The 21,633-nt window shown below is 43.1% G+C and overlaps 1 protein-coding gene across 8 annotated transcripts in view; it reads left to right on the top strand.

Moving 5' to 3' along the window:
* The window catches only part of LOC112251578 (AP-2 complex subunit alpha-2), a 69,277-nt gene that overhangs the window by 25,158 nt on the left and 22,486 nt on the right, over nucleotides 1-21,633 (top strand). For all 8 annotated transcript variants that reach the window (XM_042322109.1, XM_024422582.2, XM_024422569.2 and 5 more), the window contains exons 3-12: nucleotides 9,402-9,595; nucleotides 9,848-9,977; nucleotides 10,709-10,810; nucleotides 10,901-11,160; nucleotides 13,516-13,684; nucleotides 13,817-13,954; nucleotides 14,367-14,549; nucleotides 14,834-14,931; nucleotides 15,194-15,425; nucleotides 17,356-17,535. In XM_042322109.1, the coding sequence (XP_042178043.1) occupies nucleotides 9,402-9,595; nucleotides 9,848-9,977; nucleotides 10,709-10,810; nucleotides 10,901-11,160; nucleotides 13,516-13,684; nucleotides 13,817-13,954; nucleotides 14,367-14,549; nucleotides 14,834-14,931; nucleotides 15,194-15,425; nucleotides 17,356-17,535 (1,686 nt within the window). The remainder of the gene's footprint in view (nucleotides 1-9,401; nucleotides 9,596-9,847; nucleotides 9,978-10,708; nucleotides 10,811-10,900; nucleotides 11,161-13,515; nucleotides 13,685-13,816; nucleotides 13,955-14,366; nucleotides 14,550-14,833; nucleotides 14,932-15,193; nucleotides 15,426-17,355; nucleotides 17,536-21,633) is intronic.

Below are 21,633 nucleotides of genomic sequence, written 5' to 3'. Positions count from 1 at the left end.
GATGGCAGTTTGCGTTTGAAGAGTGATCAGATGAATTGCAATTCATTGCAATGTTCCTCTTCGCCATGCAAATGAACTGCAAAAAACATTTCCACTGCATTTCAGCCCTACCATAAAAGGACCAGTTGACATCAAGTCAGTGATTCTCTCGTTAACACAGGTTTAAGTGTTGACGAGTACAAGGCTGGAGATCACTCTGTCATATGCTGATTGAGTTTGCATAACATACTAAAAGCTTCAAAAGGAGGATGGTGCTTGGAATCATTCTTCTTCCTCTGTAAACCATGGTTACCTGCAAGGAAACACGTGCCATCATCATTGCATTGCACAAAAAGGGCTTCACAGGCAAGGATATTGCTGCCAGTAAGATTGCACCTAAATCAACCATTTATCGCATCATCAAGAACTTCAAGGAGAGCGGTTCAATTGTTGTGAAGAAGGCTTCAGGGCGCCCAAAGTCCAGCAAGCGCCAGGACCATCTCCTAAAGTTGATTCAGCTGCGGGATCGGGGCATCTCCAGTACAGACCTTGCTCAGGAATGGCAGCAGGCAGATGTGAGTGCATCTGCACGCACAGTGAGGCGACGACTTTTGGTGGATGGCCTGGTGTCAAGAAGGGCAGCAAAGAAGCCACTTCTCTCCAGGAAAAACATCAGGGACAGACTGATATTCTGCAAAAGGTACAGGGATTGGACTGCTGAGGACCGGGGTAAAGTCATTTTGTCTGATGAATCCCCTTTCCGATTGTTTGGGGAATCCGGAAAAAAAGCTTGTCCGGAGAAGACAAGGTGAGCGCTACCATCAGTCCTGTGTCATGTCAACAATAAAGCATCCGGAGACCCTTCATGTGTGGGGTTGCTTCTCAGCCAAGGGAGTGGGCTCACGCAAAATTTTGCCTAAGAACACAGCCATGAATAAAGAATGGTACCAACACATCCTCTGAGAGCAACTTCTCCCAATCATCCAGGAACAGTTTGGTGACGAACAATGCCTTTTCCAGCATGATGGAGCACCTTGCCATACGGCAAAAGTTATATGTAAGTGGCTCAGGGAACAAAACATCAATATTTTGGGTCCATGGCCAGGAAACTCCCCAGACTTGAATCCCATTGAGAACTTGTGGTCAATCCTCAAGAGGCGGGTGGACAATCAAAAACTCACAAATTCTGACATGCTTCAAGCATTGATTATGCAAGAATGGGCTGCCATCAGTCAGGATGTGGCTCAGAAGTTAATTGACATCATGCCAGGTTGGATTGCAGAGGTCTTGAAAAAGAAGGGTCAACACTGCAAATATTGACTGTTTGCATCAAGTTCCATAGTAATACCTAACAAAAATATCTAAAGACATTGAAGCAGCAAACTTTGTGAAATTTAATATTTGTGTCATTCTCAACTTTCGGCCATGACTGTGACTCAACCCACTCAAGTGACGCACCCCTCCTAGGGACGGCATGGAAGAGCACCAGTAAGCCAGTGACTCAGCCCCTGTAATAGGGTTAGAGGAAGAGAATCCCAGTGAAGAGAGGGGAACTGGCCAGGCAGAGACAGCAAGGGCGGTTCGTTGCTCCAGTGCCTATACGTTCACCTTCACACTCCTGGGCCAGACAACACTCAATCGTAGGACCTACTGAAGAGATGAGTCTTCTTCTAGGTCTTGGGATCTAGGTCTTGGGACCTAGAACAAGCATCTTGGTTTTGTCTGAGTTTAAAAGTAGAACATTTGCAGCCATCTGCTTCTTTATGTCTGAAACACAGGCTTCTAGCGAGGGCAATTTTGGGGCTTCACAATGTGTGTCCTCCGCATAGCAGTGAAAATTAACATTATGCTTCCGAATGACATCCCCAAGAGGTCAAATGTATAGGGAAAACAATAGTGGTCCTAAAACGAAACCTTGAGGAACACCGAAATGTACAGTTGATTTGTCAGAGGACAAACCACCCACAGAGACAAACTGATATCTTTCCGACAGATAAGATCTAAACCAGGCCAGAACTTGTCCGTGTCGACCAATTTGGTTTCCAATATCTCCAAAAGAATGTGGTGATCGATGGTTTCAAAAGCAGCACTAAGGTCTAGGAGCACGAGGACAGATGCAGAGCCTCGGTCTGACGCCATTAAAAGGTAATTTACCACCTTCACAAGTGCAGTCTCAGTGCTATGATGGGGTCTAAAACCAGACTGAAGAGTTTCGTATACATTGTTTGTCTTCAGGAAGGCAGTGAGTTGCTGCGCAACAACTTTTTCAAAAACTTTTGAGAGGAATGTGAGAGTCGATATAGGCCAATAGTTTTGTATATTTTCTGGGTCAAGGTTTTGCTATTTCAAGAGGCTTTATTACTGTCACTTTTAGTGAGTTTGGTACACATCCGGTGGATAGAGAGCCTTTTATTATGTTCAACATGGGAGGGCCAAGCACAGGAAGCAGCTCTTTCAGTAGTTTAGTTGGAATAGGGTCCAGTATGCAGCTTGAAGGTTTAGAGGCCATGATTTTTTTCAGAATTGTGTCAAGAGATATAGTACTCCCAACACTTGAGTGTCTTTCTTGATCCTAGGTCCTGGCAGAGTTGTGCAGACTCAGGACAACTGAGCTTTGGAGGAATACACAGATTTAAAGAGGAGTCCGTAATTTGCTTTCAAGTGATCATGATCTTTTCCTCAAAGAAGTTCAAATCAAATCAAATTTTATTTGTCACATACACATGGTTAGCAGATGTTAATGCGAGTGTAGCGAAATGCTTGTGCTTCTAGTTCCGACAATGCAGTAATAACGAGCAAGTAATCTAACTAACAATTCCAAAAAAAACTACTGTCATACACAGTGTAAGGGGATAAAGAATATGTACATAAGGATATATGAATGAGTGATGGTACAGAGCAGCATAGGCAAGATACAGTAGATGATATCGAGTACAGTATATACATATGAGATGAGTATGTAAACCAAGTGGCATAGTTAAAGTGGCTAGTGATACATGTATTACATAAGGATGCAGTCGATGATATAGAGTACAGTATCAACGTATGCATATGAGATGAACAATGTAGGGTAAGTAACATTATATAAGGTAGCATTGTTTAAAGTGGCTAGCGATACATTTACATCATTTCCCATCAATTCCCATGATTAAAGTGGCTGGAGTAGAGTCAGTGTCACTGACAGTGTGTTGGCAGTAGCCACTCAATGTTAGTGGTGGCTGTTTAACAGTCTGATGGCCTTGAGATAGAAGCTGTTTTTCAGTCTCTCGGTCCCAGCTTTGATGCACCTGTACTGACCTCGCCTTCTGGATGGCAGCGGGGTGAACAGGCAGTGGCTCGGGTGGTTGATGTCCTTGATGATCTTTATGGCCTTCCTGTAGCATCGGGTGGTGTAGGTGTCCTGGAGGGCAGGTAGTTTGCCCCCGGTGATGCGTTGTGCAGACCTCACTACCCTCTGGAGAGCCTTACGGTTGAGGGCGGTGCAGTTGCCATACCAGGCGGTGATACATCCCGCCAGGATGCTCTCGATTGTGCATCTGTAGAAGTTTGTGAGTGCTTTTGGTGACAAGCCGAATTTCTTCAGCCTCCTGAGGTTGAAGAGGCGCTGCTGCGCCTTCCTCACGATGCTGTCTGTGTGAGTGGACCAATTCAGTTTGTCTGTGATGTGTATGCCGAGGAACTTAAAACTTGCTACCCTCTCCACTACTGTTCCATCGATGTGGATGGGGGTGTTCCCTCTGCTGTTTCCTGAAGTCCACAATCATCTCCTTAGTTTTGTTGACGTTGAGTGTGAGGTTATTTTCCTGACACCACACTCCGAGGGCCCTCACCTCCTCCCTGTAGGCCGTCTCGTCGTTGTTGGTAATCAAGCCTACCACTGTTGTGTCGTCCGCAAACTTGATGATTGAGTTGGAGGCGTGCATGGCCACGCAGTCGTGGGTGAACAGGGAGTACAGGAGAGGGCTCAGAACGCACCCTTGTGGGGCCCCAGTGTTGAGGATCAGCGGGGAGGAGATGTTGTTGCCTACCCTCACCACCTGGGGGCGGCCCGTCAGGAAGTCCAGTACCCAGTTGCACAGGGCGGGGTCGAGACCCAGGGTCTCGAGCTTGATGACGAGCTTGGAGGGTACTATGGTGTTGAATGCCGAGCTGTAGTCGATGAACAGCATTCTCACATAGGTATTCCTCTTGTCCAGATGGGTTAGGGCAGTGTGCAGTGTGGTTGAGATTGCATCGTCTGTGGACCTATTTGGGCGGTAAGCAAATTGGAGTGGGTCAAGGGTGTCAGGTAGGGTGGAGGTGATATGGTCCTTGACTAGTCTCTCAAAGCACTTCATGATGACGGATGTGAGTGCTACGGGGCGGTAGTCGTTTAGCTCAGAACAATGGTGGCCCTCTTGAAGCATGTGGGAACAGCAGACTGGTATAGGGATTGATTGAATATGTCCGTAAACACACCGGCCAGCTGGTCTGCGCATGCTCTGAGGGCGCGGCTGGGGATGCCGTCTGGGCCTGCAGCCTTGCGAGGGTTAACACGTTTAAATGTCTTACTCACTTCGGCTGCAGTGAAGGAGAGACCGCATGTTTCCGTTGCAGGCCGTGTCAGTGGCACTGCATTGTCCTCAAAGCGGGCAAAAAGTTATTTAGTCTGCCTGGGAGCAAGACATCCTGGTCCGTGACTGGGCTGGGTTTCTTCCTGTAGTCCGTGATTGACTGTAGACCCTGCCACATACCTCTTGTGTCTGAGCCGTTGAATTGAGATTCTACTTTGTCTCTGTACTGGCGCTTAGCTTGTTTGATAGCCTTGCGGAGGGAATAGCTGCACTGTTTGTATTCAGTCATGTTACCAGACACCTTGCCCTGATTAAAAGCAGTGGTTCGTGCCTTCAGTTTCACACGAATGCTGCCATCAATCCACGGTTTCTGGTTAGGGAATGTTTTAATCGTTGCTATGGGAACGACATCTTCAACGCACGTTCTAATGAACTCGCACACCGTATCAGCGTATTCGTCAATGTTGTTGTCTGACGCAATACGAAACATCTCCCAGTCCACGTGATGGAAGCAGTCTTGGAGTGTGGAGTCAGCTTGGTCGGACCAGCGTTGGACAGACCTCAGCGTGGGAGCTTCTTGTTTTAGTTTCTGTCTTATCACTGCTGAAGTGAAAGTCATCTTCTATTGGGGAATGCTGCTTTTTAGTTAGCTTTGCGTTTGAAGTATAACTATTTTAGGTTTGATGAATACTAGCTCCAAACGAATGGAACATCGATGGGCTCCACATTCGCTCAGAGCTATGCAAACCTTTGTGGGTCTTTTTGAAGAACGTTTTGTTAATAATGAAAACGAAAAATAAATTTTTGAATAAAGTCCTGAAGTGGTATCGATAAATTGACAACATTTTTTGAGTATGGGAAATTACTGAACAAGTGCTGTCAGATTTTATGGCACTACTCAATGACATTGACCCCAATCTCAAATTCACTATTGAATGTGACACTCAACGTGTTCATTACCTCTATGTGGATTGAGAAATCAAATGGAACCCTGTTTACAACTCTGTATAGAAAATAAACAGACAGAAATACTCTCTGACAGGGGGACAGCTTCCATCCTGAGCCATTAAAAAGAGGACTTCCAGGAAGCCAATTTTTTAGACTGCGCCGTATATGCCACTCCACAGAGGATTATCTAGAAAATGCAGGGGAGATGGTTTCTAAGAAGAGGCTATTCGCCACAATGTGTGGATGAAGCTCATAATTTGGCATTGGGAAAAACACGAGATGAACTGTTGCAAAAAAGACCCGCTAAAGAACACTCTGTAATGTTCACAACTACATATACTTTGAATTCGCGAAAAGTGGGAGGTGTGGTCAAGAAACAGTGGCATATTTTATCATCGGACCCAGCTTTGCCAGCCGAATTTAAAAATCCACCACTTACTGTGTATCGGAGAGGTCGCAATTTATGCAATAAATTGGTTCATGCCAACTGCCAGTCACAAAAGAAAATCAGCCAGGCTCTTTTACGCCCTCTACCAAATGGTAGCTATAAATGCAGAGGATGCGCACAGTGCAACAATATGATGAAGTGTGAATATTTCTGCCACCCACACACAGGAAAACGGTTCCAAATAAATGACATCATTACGTGTTCTACCACCCATGTTATTTACATTATTAAATGTCCATGTGGGCTCTGCTATGTCAGTAAAACCTCTCGTGCTCTCAAACAGAATTAGTGAACATAAAAGTTCAATCAGGAGAAACAACAGGGATTATCCAGTCGCAGTACATTTTAATGACAAAAACATGACATTTTGTGGCATAGAGAAAGTTAAGATATCAGACAGGGGAGGTGATATAAATAATACTCTGAGCAAAAGATAATGTTTTTGGATTTTCACCCTCCAGACATTATTTCCTAAAGGACTTAATGATGAAATGCCTTTCTGTTCTTCAGGCTTATCAGTGGTTTGCATCTTGTAGTGTACCCTCTGTAGTCCTGCTGGTGTAGTCTTCTACGTATGGTAGACTTTGACACATCTTCACCTGCATCCAGGATAGTGTTTTTGATCTGTTGGGCTGTTGTCATGGGGGGTTCTTCACCATAGAGCGTATTCTCCGGTCATCCACTACAGTGGTCTTCCTCGGTCTACCGGGTCTTTTGACATAATTGAGTTCACCGGTGACTTGGGCATGCCCAGGGTTTTTGCAATGTTCCTGATTGATTGATTTACATTTCTGAGCCTTATGACGGCCATCTTCATTTGCATCGACACGGCTGTCTTCCTCATATTGTCACACCCCAACAACAACCTCCAAAGGCAATAGCAAAGTCTAGAATCCATACTATTCATCATCAGCTCTCCTGCATTCACTAACGACACAAATGAATACACCTGCCTAACGACAGACAGCTGTGAAGCCAATTCAACAAATGCTTATTGTACCTTAAAATGTGGGGACCATGTACAAAAGTTGCTGTCATTTCTAAACGGTTCATCCGATATGTATGAAACTAGCCTCAAATTAAAGCTGACAGTCTGCACTTGACCCTCATTACCATTGTTTCCTTTTAAACTCAAAGTGCTAGAATACAGAACCAAAAAAAATTGTCCAATGAATTATGGTGCTCACTGTATGCACACACCACTTCATTTTTTTTATTTATAATTTTTTGAAACAAGTAATTTTTTTTCACTTCACCAATTTGGACTATATTCTGTATGTCCATTACATGAAATCAAAATAAATTACATTGATATTACAGGTTGTAATGAAACAAAATAGAAAAAACACCAAGGGGGGTGAATACTTTTGCAAGGCACTGTACGTAGGCCCCTAACACGCTGTCATTCAAATGACAGCGTTTTGTATGCCTGTGATAGCAATCACTACAAATGAATTGCTATCGATCTTTCTCACCCTCATCAAAGTAGAATGTACATTAAGTGGCAGCCAGTGGGAGGCTACTAGCTGACAGAGCCATAGAGTTCTGCTATGTTTGCGCCTTTTGAATATTAAATTGATCAATTCATTGGATTCTCTCTCTAAATATGGCTCTGCTAGCCGTTATGGCTTTGGGATCATTCCCCTTAACAGCATTAGAAACAAGTCCCAATTCGCTATCCTTCTCCCGAAGTGTGCAATTGCATACATTCTCACATGGATTTGACAGTGGTGGAAACTCCCCTCCAGCCAATTCTTACACCAATTCCAAGCTTTTAAATCAATGACGAGGAGTGTGCAAGTGCTCATTTCTGGAAAATAGTGGAGAATTGGGGCATAGCCATAGAGACACAGGAGACGAGCATTAGGCCCCCTAACAGCATAGCAATTCACTCATATTTAGCATTAGAGTACATTAGCCTACAGTCACAATACACTCCAAACATTCTGGGGCCTGTCTTTCTATGCTACTGCTCAACAGCTTATTTGCAGCTTATTCTGCTGTGTAATGGCTGAGAGTGTTTTCTGTCTGAGGAGAGGATGTCTGGCTAATGAAGAGGGGGATGGGGAATGGATAGATGGGTGAATAGATAGGTAACAATACTTTATTCTATTAACACATTTGGGAACAAATTGATTGTATCTTTCCACATTTTTCCACATTTTGTTATGTTTTGTCTACACACAATACCCCATAATGTCAAATCGAAAGACAGGTTTTGGAAAAATGTAAGTACACATGACATTTACATAAGTATTCAGACCCTTTACGCAGTACTTTTTTGAAGCACCTTTGGCAGTGATTACAGCATCGAGTTTGGCCCATCTGTATTTGGATAGTTCCTCCCATTCTCCTCTGTAGATCCTCTCAATCTCTGTCAGGTTGGAGGGGGAGTGTTGCTGCACAGCTATTTTCAGGTCTCTCCAGAGATGTTTGATCCGGTTCAAGTCCAGGCTCTGGCTGGGCCACTCAAGGACATTGAGACTTCTCCTGAAGCCACTCCTACGTTGTCCTGGCTATGTGCTTAGGGTCGTTGTCCTGTTGGAAGGAGAACCTTCGCCCAAGTCTGAGGTCATGAGCGTCCTGAATTTCCGTCAAGGATCTCTCTGTACTTTGCTCTGTTCATCTTTCTTTCGATCCTGACTAGTCTCCCAGTCCCTGCCACTGAAAAACATTCCCACAGCATGATGCTGCCACCACCATGCTTCACCGTAGGGATGGTGCCAGGTTTCCTTTGACATCATGGCTTGGTTTTTCCTCTAACATGCACTGTCAACTGTGGGACAGGTGTGTGCCTTTCCAAATCATGCCCAATCAATTGAAGTTACCACAGGCGGACTCCAATCAAGTTGTAGAAACATCTCAAGATGATAAATTAATACAGGATGCACCTGTGCTCTATTTCGTGTCTCATAGCAAAGGGTCTTATGTAAATAAGGTATTTCTGTTTTTTTACTACATTTGTAAAAAGAAACAAACTGTTTTTCACTTTCATTATGGGCATTGTGTGTAGATTGCTGAGGATTTATTTTTATTTTTTTAATCCATTTTAGAATAGGGCTGTAACGTAACAAAGTGTGGAAAGAGTAAAGGGGTCTGAAAACATTCCGAATACACTGTATACAGGAATGAGTGTGTTATGGAAGGAATATGATGTGAGAGGAAGTGGCAGGCAGCCACGGTTCAGGCGGTGAGACTGCATCGTAATGATGGCCTACTCCGTCTCTCTGAGTCTCAGCCACATGAAAGTGACACAGACGAACAGCAGGGAGGTAATGAACCCTGCACAAGGCGTCCTGCCATCACTCCCTACTGGTTCCTCAAGGTTTCTTCCTTTTAGGAATTAACACATTTTTCCTTGCCACTGTGCTGCTGCTTGTCGGGTTACTGTGAACCACTTTGTGTCAAATGTTGTTGTAAAAAGGCTATACAAATAAAATATGATTGACTGATCTCTCTCTTCCCCCTCCCAGGGCTACCTGTTCATCTCGGTGCTGGTGAACAGCAACAGCGAGTTGATCCGCCTCATCAACAACGCCATCAAGAACGACCTGTCTAGCCGCAACCCCACCTTCATGTGCCTGGCCCTGCACTGCATCGCCAACGTGGGCAGCCGCGAGATGGCCGAGGCCTTCGCTGGAGAGATACCACGCATTCTGGTGGCCGGGTAAGAATGGAGGGGATGGAGAAGGGGAAAGGGAGAGGGGGGTAGTGGAAGGGAGGGTGAGGAGACCAGAGAAGCAAATGGGGGAGGGGGACTGAGGACACAGAGAGGACATGATTTTCTTTGTATTAATTTGCTATAACAGCATGATTAAACAAAATCTGCGGCACAGACAATATCTTTCCAGGACCGGAGATGTTGGAGACTGGTAGCCCTTTATAGTGAGCATTGTGTTATTTGTGATGTGATTGCCAGGGACACCATGGACAGTGTGAAGCAGTCTGCTGCCCTGTGTCTTCTGCGTCTGTACAAGGCCTCCCCAGACCTGGTTCTGATGGGGGAGTGGACCTCCCGGGTGGTGCACCTCCTCAACGACCAGCACATGGTGAGAGACGGGCCATACATTTCTGCTCCAGCCCAACACTAGCACACCTGGGGTGTATTCACCTAGGAAGCAAACAATGAAGACGGGGAGCGACTAAACTGAATTGTCTAATTAGAAACGTTTGCTTTCGTTTCAAAATGTTTTCCATTGTAAAGCGGTTTGCTACACTAAGGAATACACCCCTGATTTATCAGGTTGAATCAGGTGTGCTAGTGCATTTATCTTCCAGGCCGTAGGTGTGCTAGCTAAATAGCTCTGTTACAATATCCACACTAGTCTAGAATGTGTTCACACAGGCAGCCCAATTCAGATTTTTTCCAAACGAAGCCAGAGTAACCTAACGTAGCAGGCATAAATGCCTGAAAATAGATGCCTCAGATATTGGTCTTGATGAGAAAAAAATAAATGTCAGGGGAGGCTCTTCTGCACTGTTCAAACAATCCAGAAAATGTGGAGGAGTTAAATGGAGTGTCGCCTTGTTAATGTCCAAAAGCGGAAGTTGGGTTCCAGGTTCTTTTCCATTTCCCCTGAAAACCGTATGCATCCGTTTGCTGACATCCCCTCTCAGGGCGCTTTCTTAGTATGAAGCAAGGCATTGCATATGTTTTTTTAAGTGCTGGTATGGATATTGAAACGTAACTACTGACTTCATTGAGACTGTAAGTTTGAGGTTTATGCCTTTTAGGTGTTACTGTTGTTTCTGATGATGAGCGTGTGTCTCTCTCTCGCAGGGTGTTGTCACAGCAGCCATCTCCCTCATCACCTGTCTCAGCTCGAAGAACCCAGATGAGTTCAAAACCTGTGTGTCCCTGGCTGTTTCTCGTCTGAGCAGGGTGTGTGTGTCTGCGCACGTGTGCATGTATACCTATAAAATCATGTATGTCAGTCCAGCGATCCATCCTCCCTTTGCCTTTCTCCTCCAGATTGTGTCGTCAGCCTCCACTGACCTGCAGGACTACACCTACTACTTTGTCCCGGCCCCGTGGCTGTCCTGTAAACTGCTGCGCCTGCTGCAGTGCTACCCCCCGCCAGAGGATGGCGCCGTGAAGGGCCGCCTGGTGGAGTGTCTGGAGACCATCCTGAACAAGGCCCAGGAACCACCCAAGTCCAAAAAGGTGCAGCACTCCAACGCCAAGAACGCCATCCTGTTCGAGGCTATCTCACTCATCATCCACTACGACAGGTGAGGAGGCTGTATGTCACTCTAGGGGTCTTTATTCTTCTCGCTCTCTTTTTCTCTCCCTTTTTCAGTATCTCTGTATATTTCTCTCTCTCATATACACTAAACAAAAATATAAACGCAACATGCAACAATTTCAAAGATTTGAATGAGTTACAGTTCATGTAAGGAAATCAGAAAATGTAAAAAATAAAAATAATTAGGCCCTAATCTATGGATTTCACATGACTGGGAATACAGATATGCATATGTTGGTCACAGATACCTTAAAAAAAAAAGGAAAGGGTGGGGATCAGAAAACCAGTCACTATTGGATGTGACCACCATTTGCCTCATGCATTGCGACATCTCCTTCGCGTAGAGTTGATCAGGCTGTTGATTGTTTCTTGTGGAATGTTGTCCCACTCCTCTTCAATGACTGTGCGAAGTTGTATATCAGAGCATCCCAAATATGCTCAATGGGTGACATGTCTGAGTATGCAGGCCATGGCAGAACTGGGACATTTTCAGCTTCCAGAAATTGTGTACAGATCCTTACAACATCGGTGCGTGCATTATCATGCTGAAAAAAATTAGGTGATGGCAGCGGATGAATGGCACGACAATGGGCCTCAGGTTCTTGTCATGGTATCTCTGTGTATTCAAATTGCCATTGATAAAATGCAATTATGTTCATTGTCTGTAGCTTATGCCTGCCCATACCATAACCCCACCGCCATCATGGGGCACTCTGTTCACAAAGTTTACATCAGCAAACATTTCGCCCACTCGACGTGGTTACACGTGGTCTGCAATTGTGAGGCCGGTTGGACGTTCTGCGAATTGCCTAAAATGTCAGCGGTGACTTATGGTAGAGAAATGTACATTAAATTCTCTGGCAACAGCTCTTGTGGATATTCCTGTAGCCAGCATGCCGATTGGACGCTCCCTCAACTTGAGACATCTGTGGCATTGTGTTGTGTGACAAAGCTGCACATTTTAGAGGGGCCTTTTAGTGTCCCCAGCACAAGATGCACCTGTGTAATGATCATGCTGGTTAATCAGCTTCTTGATATGCCACACCTGTCAGGTGATCTTGTCAAAGTAGAAATGCTCATTAACAGGGATGTAAACAAATTTGTGTACAACATTTGAGAGAAATAAGCTTTTAGTGCGTATGGAAAATGTCTGGGATCTTTCAGCTCATGAAACATGGACCAATACTTTACATGTTGTATTTATATTTTTGTTCAGTATGTGCATATAAACACTGAGTATACCAAACATTTGGAACAACTTCCTAATATTGAGTTGCACTCAGAACAGCCTCAATTATTTGGGACATGGACTCTACAAGGTGTCGAAAGCGTTCCACAGGGATGCTGGCCCATGTTGTGGCTGGTTGTCCTTTAGGTGTTGGACAATTGTTGATGCACACGGGAAACTGTTGAGTGTGAAAAACCCAGCAGCGTTGCAGTTCTCTTTTTGTGTGGTTTTTACCACTTTTTCTTATTAACCTAATTGACAGAGTGAAAAGGATGCCTGTACAGAATAAAAAATATTGCAAAAGGATGCATGTTTTGGAATAAGGCACTAAAGTAAAACTGCAAAAACATGTAGCAAAGAAATTCACTTTATATCCTGAATACAAAACATTATGTTAGGGGCAAACGCAACACGTTACTGAGTACTGTTCTTCATATTTTCAAACATGGTGGTGGCTGCATCATGTTATGGGTATGCTTGTCATTGGTAATGACTAGGAGTTTTTGAGGGGATAAAATTAAACGGAATAGAGCTTAGCACAGGTGAAAACCTGGTTCAGTTTTCCAACAGACACTGGGAGACATTCACCTTTCAGCAGGACAATAACCTAAAACACAAGGCCAAATATATACTGGAGTTGCTTCCCAAAACGACATTGAATGTTCCTGAGTTGCCTTGTTTCAGTTTTTCCTTAAATCGGCTTGAAAATGTATGGCAAGACTTGAAAATGGCTTTCAAGCAGTGGTCAACAACCAACTTGACAGAGCTTTAAAAATAATAATGTGCAAATGTTGTACAATCCAGGTGTGCAAAGCTCTTAGACTCAGCCAGAAAGACTAACAGATGCAATCGATGCCAAAGGTGATGATAACATGTATTGAATATTTTATGGAATACTGTATTTCATGGAGTATTCTTAGTAGATTGGTGAGAGAAATATATTTTATCAATCCTGTAATACAACAAAATGTGGAATACTTTTACACACACACACACACACACAGTATATTCTTCTTTCTACTCTCTCTGTCTCTTTCTCATCCTTAACCTAAAGAATGGCAATTATGGTGTGGCTTACTAATTTTTTTCTCCCTCCTACCTCCCCCTCTCCAGTGAGCCCAACCTGCTGGTGCGTGCCTGTAACCAGCTAGGTCAGTTCTTGCAGCACAGAGAGACCAATCTGCGCTACCTGGCTCTGGAAAGCATGTGTACCCTGGCCAGCTCGGAGTTCTCCCATGAGGCCGTCAAGACGCACATTGAGACCGTCATCAACGCACTCAAGGTCCGTCTCTGTCAAACACACGCACGCTACACACACACACTGTTCAGATGAGACGCTGCTTTTTTGATTAACACTTTGTTTTAAAGTACTTTGGTGTTTGTAACACATTTTCTACCTTTTTTTTCTCTTCAGACTGAAAGGGATGTGAGTGTTCGCCAGAGGGCTGCTGACCTGCTCTACGCCATGTGTGACCGTAGCAACGCCAAGCAGATAGTTGCCGAGATGCTCAGCTACCTGGAGACAGCCGACTACTCCATCAGAGAGGAGATGGTATGCGTCTGCGTGTGTGTGTGTGTATGTGTATTGTATGTTTTCCCCCTCTGAGTGCCTCTGTTTGTGTCTGCGTTAAAGAGTGTGTAACCCAGCGTCTCCCAAACTGTGGGTCGCCTGATATGAAAATGGTGTCGTGGGAGAATTTATAAAATTCAGAATTAAAAAAAATATATGTAGATATATATTATCTTTGTATCTCAAAATCATTGTAATGTGGTTAATCTTAAAAATCTAAATGAAAATGTTTTTCAATTGACTGCCATAGCCCCAAATAAAAACGTACAACTTGGCTGTTGTACTTAAAAATATCACATGGGTGGGGCTAAAATAAGTTCAGATATCAAAATGGGGTCATAGGCCTAAAAGGTTTAGGAACCCCTGGTGTAACCTCTGCTCCCTTCTCTCCCAGGTGTTGAAGGTGGCCATCCTGGCAGAAAAGTATGCCGTGGACTACTCATGGTATGTTGACACTATCCTTAACCTCATCCGCATTGCCGGGGACTATGTCAGTGAGGAGGTGTGGTACCGCGTCATCCAGATTGTCATCAACCGCGATGACGTGCAGGGCTACGCCGCCAAGACTGTCTTTGAGGTATGGGTTCCCCAAGCCGGATACAGATCCAATGTGCTCTTTTTGTCTCAGCTTGGAAATTCCTCAATCATATTCCCTGGTTGAGTACATTACGGTGAAAACATTTTTAAAACTATTAAAATGTATTATAAAAAAATATATGTTTATAAAGTCCTCCCCGTTTGAGTAATTTGTTTCTGTTTGGTGCCTACTGAACACAGCTCTGAAGATCCATAGCATTTGGCTATCATAAAATCTGTTCAAATTACTTACATTTCTAACTGTCCCCTCCTCCCCCTCTCCAGGCGCTGCAGGCCCCAGCCTGTCATGAGAACATGGTGAAGGTGGGGGGGTACATCCTGGGAGAGTTTGGAAACCTCATCGCCGGGGATCCCCGCTCCAGGTGAGTGGTGTCCTCTCCCACACCAGTGACATCTCAACCTGAGACGCACACAAATATGCGGGGTGCTCTTATTTTCTGATGTATTAATCAGGTTTTTCTTCCTCATCTTTCTCATTTCTTTTTATGGTTCTACCTCTTTGTCATCCTTCTCTCCCTCTTCTCCTCCATTCTCATCCTCTCTTCCCACGATCATTTTAACTCTTTTACCGCTCCTCTCTCTCTCTCTCTCCCTCTTCTCCCTCTTTCTCATCCCTCTCTCCAGCCCTCTGGTCCAGTTCAACCTGCTCCACTCAAAGTTCCACCTGTGTTCGGTGCCCACGCGCGCCCTGCTGCTCTCCGCCTACATCAAGTTCATCAACCTGTTCCCCGAGACCAAGGCCACGATCCAGGAGGTGCTTCGCTCTGACAGCCAGATCAGGAACTCAGACGTGGAGCTGCAGCAGAGGGCCGTGGAGTACCTCAAGCTCTCCTCCATCGCCAGCACCGACGTCCTGGTGAGCTTTTGGGGTTTTTGATTAGCAAAAAATAGAGATCTATATATTTGTAGGTGTTCTGACACTTTGTGACACTTTGTGACAGGTTGGAAGGGTGGGTACAGGGATTGAACCCTGGTCTCCAGTGTGAGAGTCGTATATGTGACTGTGCCAGGGAGTGTTATCACTGCACACACAGCGCTTGCCTGGCTACCCATCCACATCGCTCTGACCAACTGAAGTTTCTTTTCCACAATGAGTCTGGATTTGCCACTCTCCCCGACGATTTCTAGAATGTGAACACATTCTTACCGTTCTGATTGGTACCAGAAACTGATGGGTTGGGCCAGAGCCGAACTACAAGATGTCCTGATAAATTTTGATCCTCTGGTTAGATTTGATACACTATCCAATCACTGATTTAAATTGTTTTGTACCACACCCTTCATTTTAAAGTCATACAAACGACTTCTACGGTAGCAGTTTCAGACTTTCTGTAGCGAACAACAGAGCAGAGGAAGAATTTAGTGTGAGGTGTAAGGCTACCGCAGCTCTGCACGTGTTTTTGTTATTTCACTTCTTTATTTTTTATTGTTTACTGTAAAATGTTGCCATTTTATATGCACTTACAGTGCCTTCGGAAAGTATTCATACCCCTTCACTTATTTCGCATTGTTACATCCTGAATTCAAAATGGATTAAATAGATTTTCTCTTTCTTTACACACATTACCCCATAATGTCAATGTGAAAACATGTTTTTAGATATCTTTGCAAATGTATTGAAAATAATAAAATAAAATACAGAAAGATCAAATTTACATAAGTATTCACACCCCTGAGTCAGTACATTTTAGAATCACCTTTGTCAGCGATAACAGCTGTGAGCCTTTCTGGGTAGGTCTCTAAGATATTTGCAGTCCTGGATTGTACACGGTTTGCCTATTTGATTATTTTCAAAGTTCTTCAAGCTCTGTCAAATTGATTGTTTATCATTTCTAGACAGCCATTTTAAAATCTTGTCCTAGATTTTCAAACAGATTTAAGTCAAAACTGTAACTAGGTCAGGAACATTCACTGTCTTCTTGGTAAGCAACTCTTGAGTAGATTGTGTTTTAGGTTTGTTTTAGTCCTGTCTGGTGGAAAGCAGACAAACAGGTTTTCCTTTTGGATTTTGCCTGTGCTTAGCTCCATTCCGTTTCTGTTTTTTATCCTGAAAAGCTCTGCAGTTCTTAATGATTACAAGCATACCCATAAAATTACACTTTCTATTCTGTATAAAAAGTTAATGGACTTGCCTAATTTTAGCAGTATTTTTTTTAGTGCCTTGTTGCAAACAGAATGCATTTATTTAATGTCTGCTTTTTAAAATTGTTACCATCTACCAATAGGTGCCATTACGAGGGATTGGAAAACCTCCCTGGTCTTTGTGATTGAATCTGTGTTGAAATTCACTTCTCAACTGAGGGACATTACAGATAATTGTGTGGGGTACAGAGATGAGGGTAGTCATTCAAAAATCATGTTAAACACTATTATTGCACACAGAGTGGGTCCCTTCAATTTATTATGACTTGTTAAGCACATTTTCACTCCTGAACTCTATTTAAGCTTACCATAACAAAGGGTATTGGATACTTATTGACTCGAGACATTTCAGCTTTTCGTTATGAATTAATTTAGTAAAAATGTTCCTGTAACACAACAAAATGTGGAGAAAGTCTAGAGTTATGAGTACTTTCTGAAGGCACTGTAGAATACCTTTTGATTTGACTGCGGGCCACAGAGCAGCAACAACATAACCTTGCCGTGTTCAGATGCGGTTCAGTGTTTCAAATGTAAACCTCAACCACGGTTATGGCCATTGCTATACGGTCACAGGCCTGACCTCAGTGACTGGTTTAGTCACATTGTCATAACTGTAACCATATCCCTCCCTCCCCCCTCTTCAGGCCACTGTGCTGGAGGAGATGCCTCCCTTCCCAGAGAGGGAGTCATCCATCTTGGCCAAGCTGAAGAAGAAGAAGGGTCCGGGTGCCGTGTCGGTGGAGCTGGAGGACGGCAAGGAGAGAGGAGAGCTCAACGGTGGAGGGGACAGGGGGGGCGACGCTGCCATCGCAGCCTCTAACGCTGTGAGCATTCAATTCAATATATTTTCTCTGCACCCCAAATGGCACCTATTCTCTACACCCGCGGAAATCTAATTAGCATAATCAAAAAATCCTCAACAAAATCCGTCTAAGTTTTTTTGAATGGGCTGCATCTCAATCCACCAAAGGTGGCCTTCTGCAGTGGAAGGTGGCCAAGCTACAGCTGTGTTTGTCAGACCATGAGACATCCCGAAAACTCCTGTAGCGTCCAAACCACTCTACGAAAAGATGAAACTCAAGAACACGATGGTGTTCTCTGTTTTGCTCCGAAGTCGCTATTGTTGATCTGCCAACCTCTGTCTGTAGTTCCCGATCAGTTTTGGGATTACACACTGAGACTCTCACGAACACGTACATGTTGGTTATTGGACTCCTCTCAAGGTAGCGGTACCAGTTTAAAAAATTAATGGAAGTAAATATGGAAGAAGTTTAGTGACAAAAAAAATGTGTGAAATATGGGTCAAACTAAATAAAAAATTATTTCCTGATCTTTCTTATACACTATTTAAACAAAAGTATGTGGACAAATTAGTGGATTCAGATATCCCCTTCAAATTAGTGGATTGCGCTATTTCAGCCACATCCGTTGCTGACAGGTGTATAAAATCGAGCACACAGGCATGCAATATCCATAGACAAACATTGGCATTAGAATGGCCTTACTGAAGAGCTCAGTGACTTTCAACGTGGCACCGGCATAGAATGCCATCTTTCCAACAAGTCAGTTCGTCACAAAAAATGTCTAAAAAAATTGCCGGCCCTCAGTTGCAACACTCACTACCAAGTTCCATATTGCCTCTGGATGCAACGTCCGCACAATAACTGTTCATCGGGAGCTTCATGAAATGGGTTTCCATGGCCGAGCAGTCGCACACAAAAGATCACCACGTGCAGTGCCAAGTGTCGGCTGGAGTTGTGTAAAAATCTGCGCCATTTGACACTGGAGCGGTTCTCTGGAGTGATGAATCACGCGTCACCATCTGGCAGTCCCATGGACTAATCTGGGTTTGGCGGATGCCAGGAGAACGCTACCTGCCGGACTGCATGGTGCCAACTGTAAAGTTTGGTGGAGGAGGAATAATGGTCTGGCGCTGTTTTTCATGGTTCAGGCTAGGCCCATTAGTTCCAGTGAAGGGAAATTGTAACCCTACATTATACATTGACATGCTAGATGATTCTGTGCTTCCAACTTAGGCAACAGTTTGGGGAAGGCTCTTTCCTGTTTCAGCATGACAATACCCCCGTGCACAAAGCGAGGTCCATACAGAAATGGTTTATCGAGATCGGTGTGGAAGGACTTGACTGGCGTGCACAGAGCCCTTGACCTCAACCCCATCGAATACCTTTGGGATGAATTGGATCGCAGACTGCGGGTCACGCCTAATCGCCCAATATCCGTGCCCAACCTCACTAATGCTCTTGTGGCTGAATGGAAGCAAGTCCTCGCAGCAATGTTCCAACATCTAGTGGAAAGCCTTCCCAGAGGAGTGGAGGGTGATATAGCAGCAACTCCATATTAATGCCCATGATTTTGGAATGAGATGTTTGACGAGCAGGTGTCCACCTATCTCTCAGAAGACGGACATTTTTAAACAAACATCCTTTTATTATTTATTTATTTGACTGTTATTTGATCTGTTATTCAATGTGTTTCTATGGGCTAATGGCAGTAAGGCCAAATTCAATGTTTCATAACAATCTTTACAAATATTAATTATACCTAAATGGGTCCTTAAATTCAAAATCAAGTAATTAAATGATACTTGGTATGACCATCTTAATGGATAGCTTAGTAGACCCCCTTGCCCTTATCATCATTGTTTTTCTGTGAAGGGACCATTTTGTTTTGTAGCAATTACAAGACACAGCACAATGACATAAATCACTTGTATTCAAAGACTGGCAGCAGTTGAAGAAAAGCAAAAGATGCATACAGTTTATATGATTCAAGGCTATATCTTCATAGACAGTGAAAATCAAATATTTAATGCATAATGCAGTGCATGCAACAATGGAATTGAATAAAATAAGCATTAGTTATTAGTTATCTATCACACTCCAATGGATCAGCATGGTGGAAATAACTATTTCTAGAAACTAAAATTAGCATATCTTGTTGGACAAATCCAGGTAGTGACTCCTGGTTTAAGTAAAATGTATTCCGTTGGTACCTAATGAACATAACCCGAGACAAACGTCATGATTCCACTATTTATAAGGCAACTCCTATAGTCTCTCTGCCATTAATAACACCATACCTGCTATAGTTCCTGACTATTATCACTATCATCAAAAACGAATCAGAAAGAACGAAAGAATCAGAACAACAGTTTAGCTCAGTTCATTTCTGATTCAGGAAATCCAGACAAGCATTGGCTATATGATAAATTATTACGTTTACCAATTATTCTTAATATCAATGTCTAAACGTATGTCAAAGAGAATAACACATTATATTGAAACAACATTTTTTTTCAAATTGGCTTATACTCCACATCACACTGTCAACTTCATCGCAGAGCCACAGGATCAGGAAGATAGACCACATCCCAACCATCCAGCAGACCTATTCTGGTGAGATTTGTATCAGAACAGAACAAACAACACAACTATACATTCCTTCATGTCACTCAATACACTTCTATATATCACGAAAGGCGTGTAAACTTCAATCCAAAACCTCAGAGGACTGTTACCTCACCCCCTTTTTGATGCATGACTCCCAGTGTGAGTAATGTGTATTAAAAAAAACACTACTACTGGTTAAAAATAAAACAAAATTATTTCAAATTATTTAATTAGAATCACTATCCTTAACCACTCCATAAAGAAAAATAATTGCACCTATACGGTCATAGTAAAATAGACTTAAGCCTACCCTTAGTCAAAGGCAGCACCCTCTCCTTCTTCACATTTGTCCAAATCACAAATATGGCTAAGAACTATAAACTTCATCATAATTATCAATATTACAAATTACCTTCAAATTAGTATTACAATAGACCTTAAATTCATTATCCAAATGGCTTTCCAATGAGGGTGATCAAACCACACTGGAAAGTCAGGACAGATGTCAGAGGTCATACAAACCCTTCAAAGAAGTGTTTCTTACTATATTAGACTAAGTAATGAAAAACAGTCAATGTCATACATTTAGTTTCCAATAAGTTTCCAGTGTATCTTATCAAAATATTTAACTTGTGTTCAATTAAAACTCAGAAAATAAAAACTTCAGAAAATTCCATTTGTGTGTGCGTGTCCCTTTAAGATACCTTGGCACAAAGACAAATGGAAAACTCACTAAACCCAAATTTTATTTTATTTGACCTTTATTTAACTAGGCAAGTCCGTTAACAAATTCTCATGTTCAATGACGGCCTAGGAACAGTGGGTTAACTGCCTGTTCAGGGTCAGAACGACAGATTTGTACCTTGTCAGCTCAGGGATTTGAACTTGCAACCTTTCAGTTACTAGTCCAACACTCTAACCACTAGGCTACCCTGAAATAGAACACTCACAATAAATCAAACAGTATTTTAAAAACACTAACAAATAGTCATAAACAAGTGTGTTGTGTGTGGGTTTGCAAATCTTAAGGTAAAAACAAACAAAAATGGCCAGGCCTTATTTAATTTGGTAGTTTCGGTCTCAGTCACACTCACTGCTCTCGCCAATACCATAGCCCCGGGGAAACATTTCAAAGAGAGAAATTGACAACCCCCATTCTTAACCTAGAGAAAGTGTACATTTCATCAATATCCACTATACTACATCTTAATCAGCAACCCAAAGTTATAACTACAAACATAACATAATAAGTCCACTGTACTCCCTCAAATCATTTTTGTTTTAATGTACCCCAACTTTTGTGTGCTTAATTTAGCATTTGCTACCCTTAGACACAGCAAAATCTGTCTCGCCACTAACGATTCCCTCCCATATCATATTATATGACTGGTCTCTCGTTTCCATAACCATATAACGTTATCCTGGTATCGTTACTAAATGTAATACTTTTTTTCCCGGTCACAAATGTAGTCAATTTCTCAGCGTAAGGAATCAGTGATATTTGATCTCAGG

This window comes from Oncorhynchus tshawytscha, linkage group LG01, assembly GCF_018296145.1.
Source record: "Oncorhynchus tshawytscha isolate Ot180627B linkage group LG01, Otsh_v2.0, whole genome shotgun sequence".
Lineage (NCBI taxonomy): Eukaryota > Metazoa > Chordata > Actinopteri > Salmoniformes > Salmonidae > Oncorhynchus > Oncorhynchus tshawytscha.
This window is presented reverse-complemented; position numbering and strand designations above follow the sequence as displayed.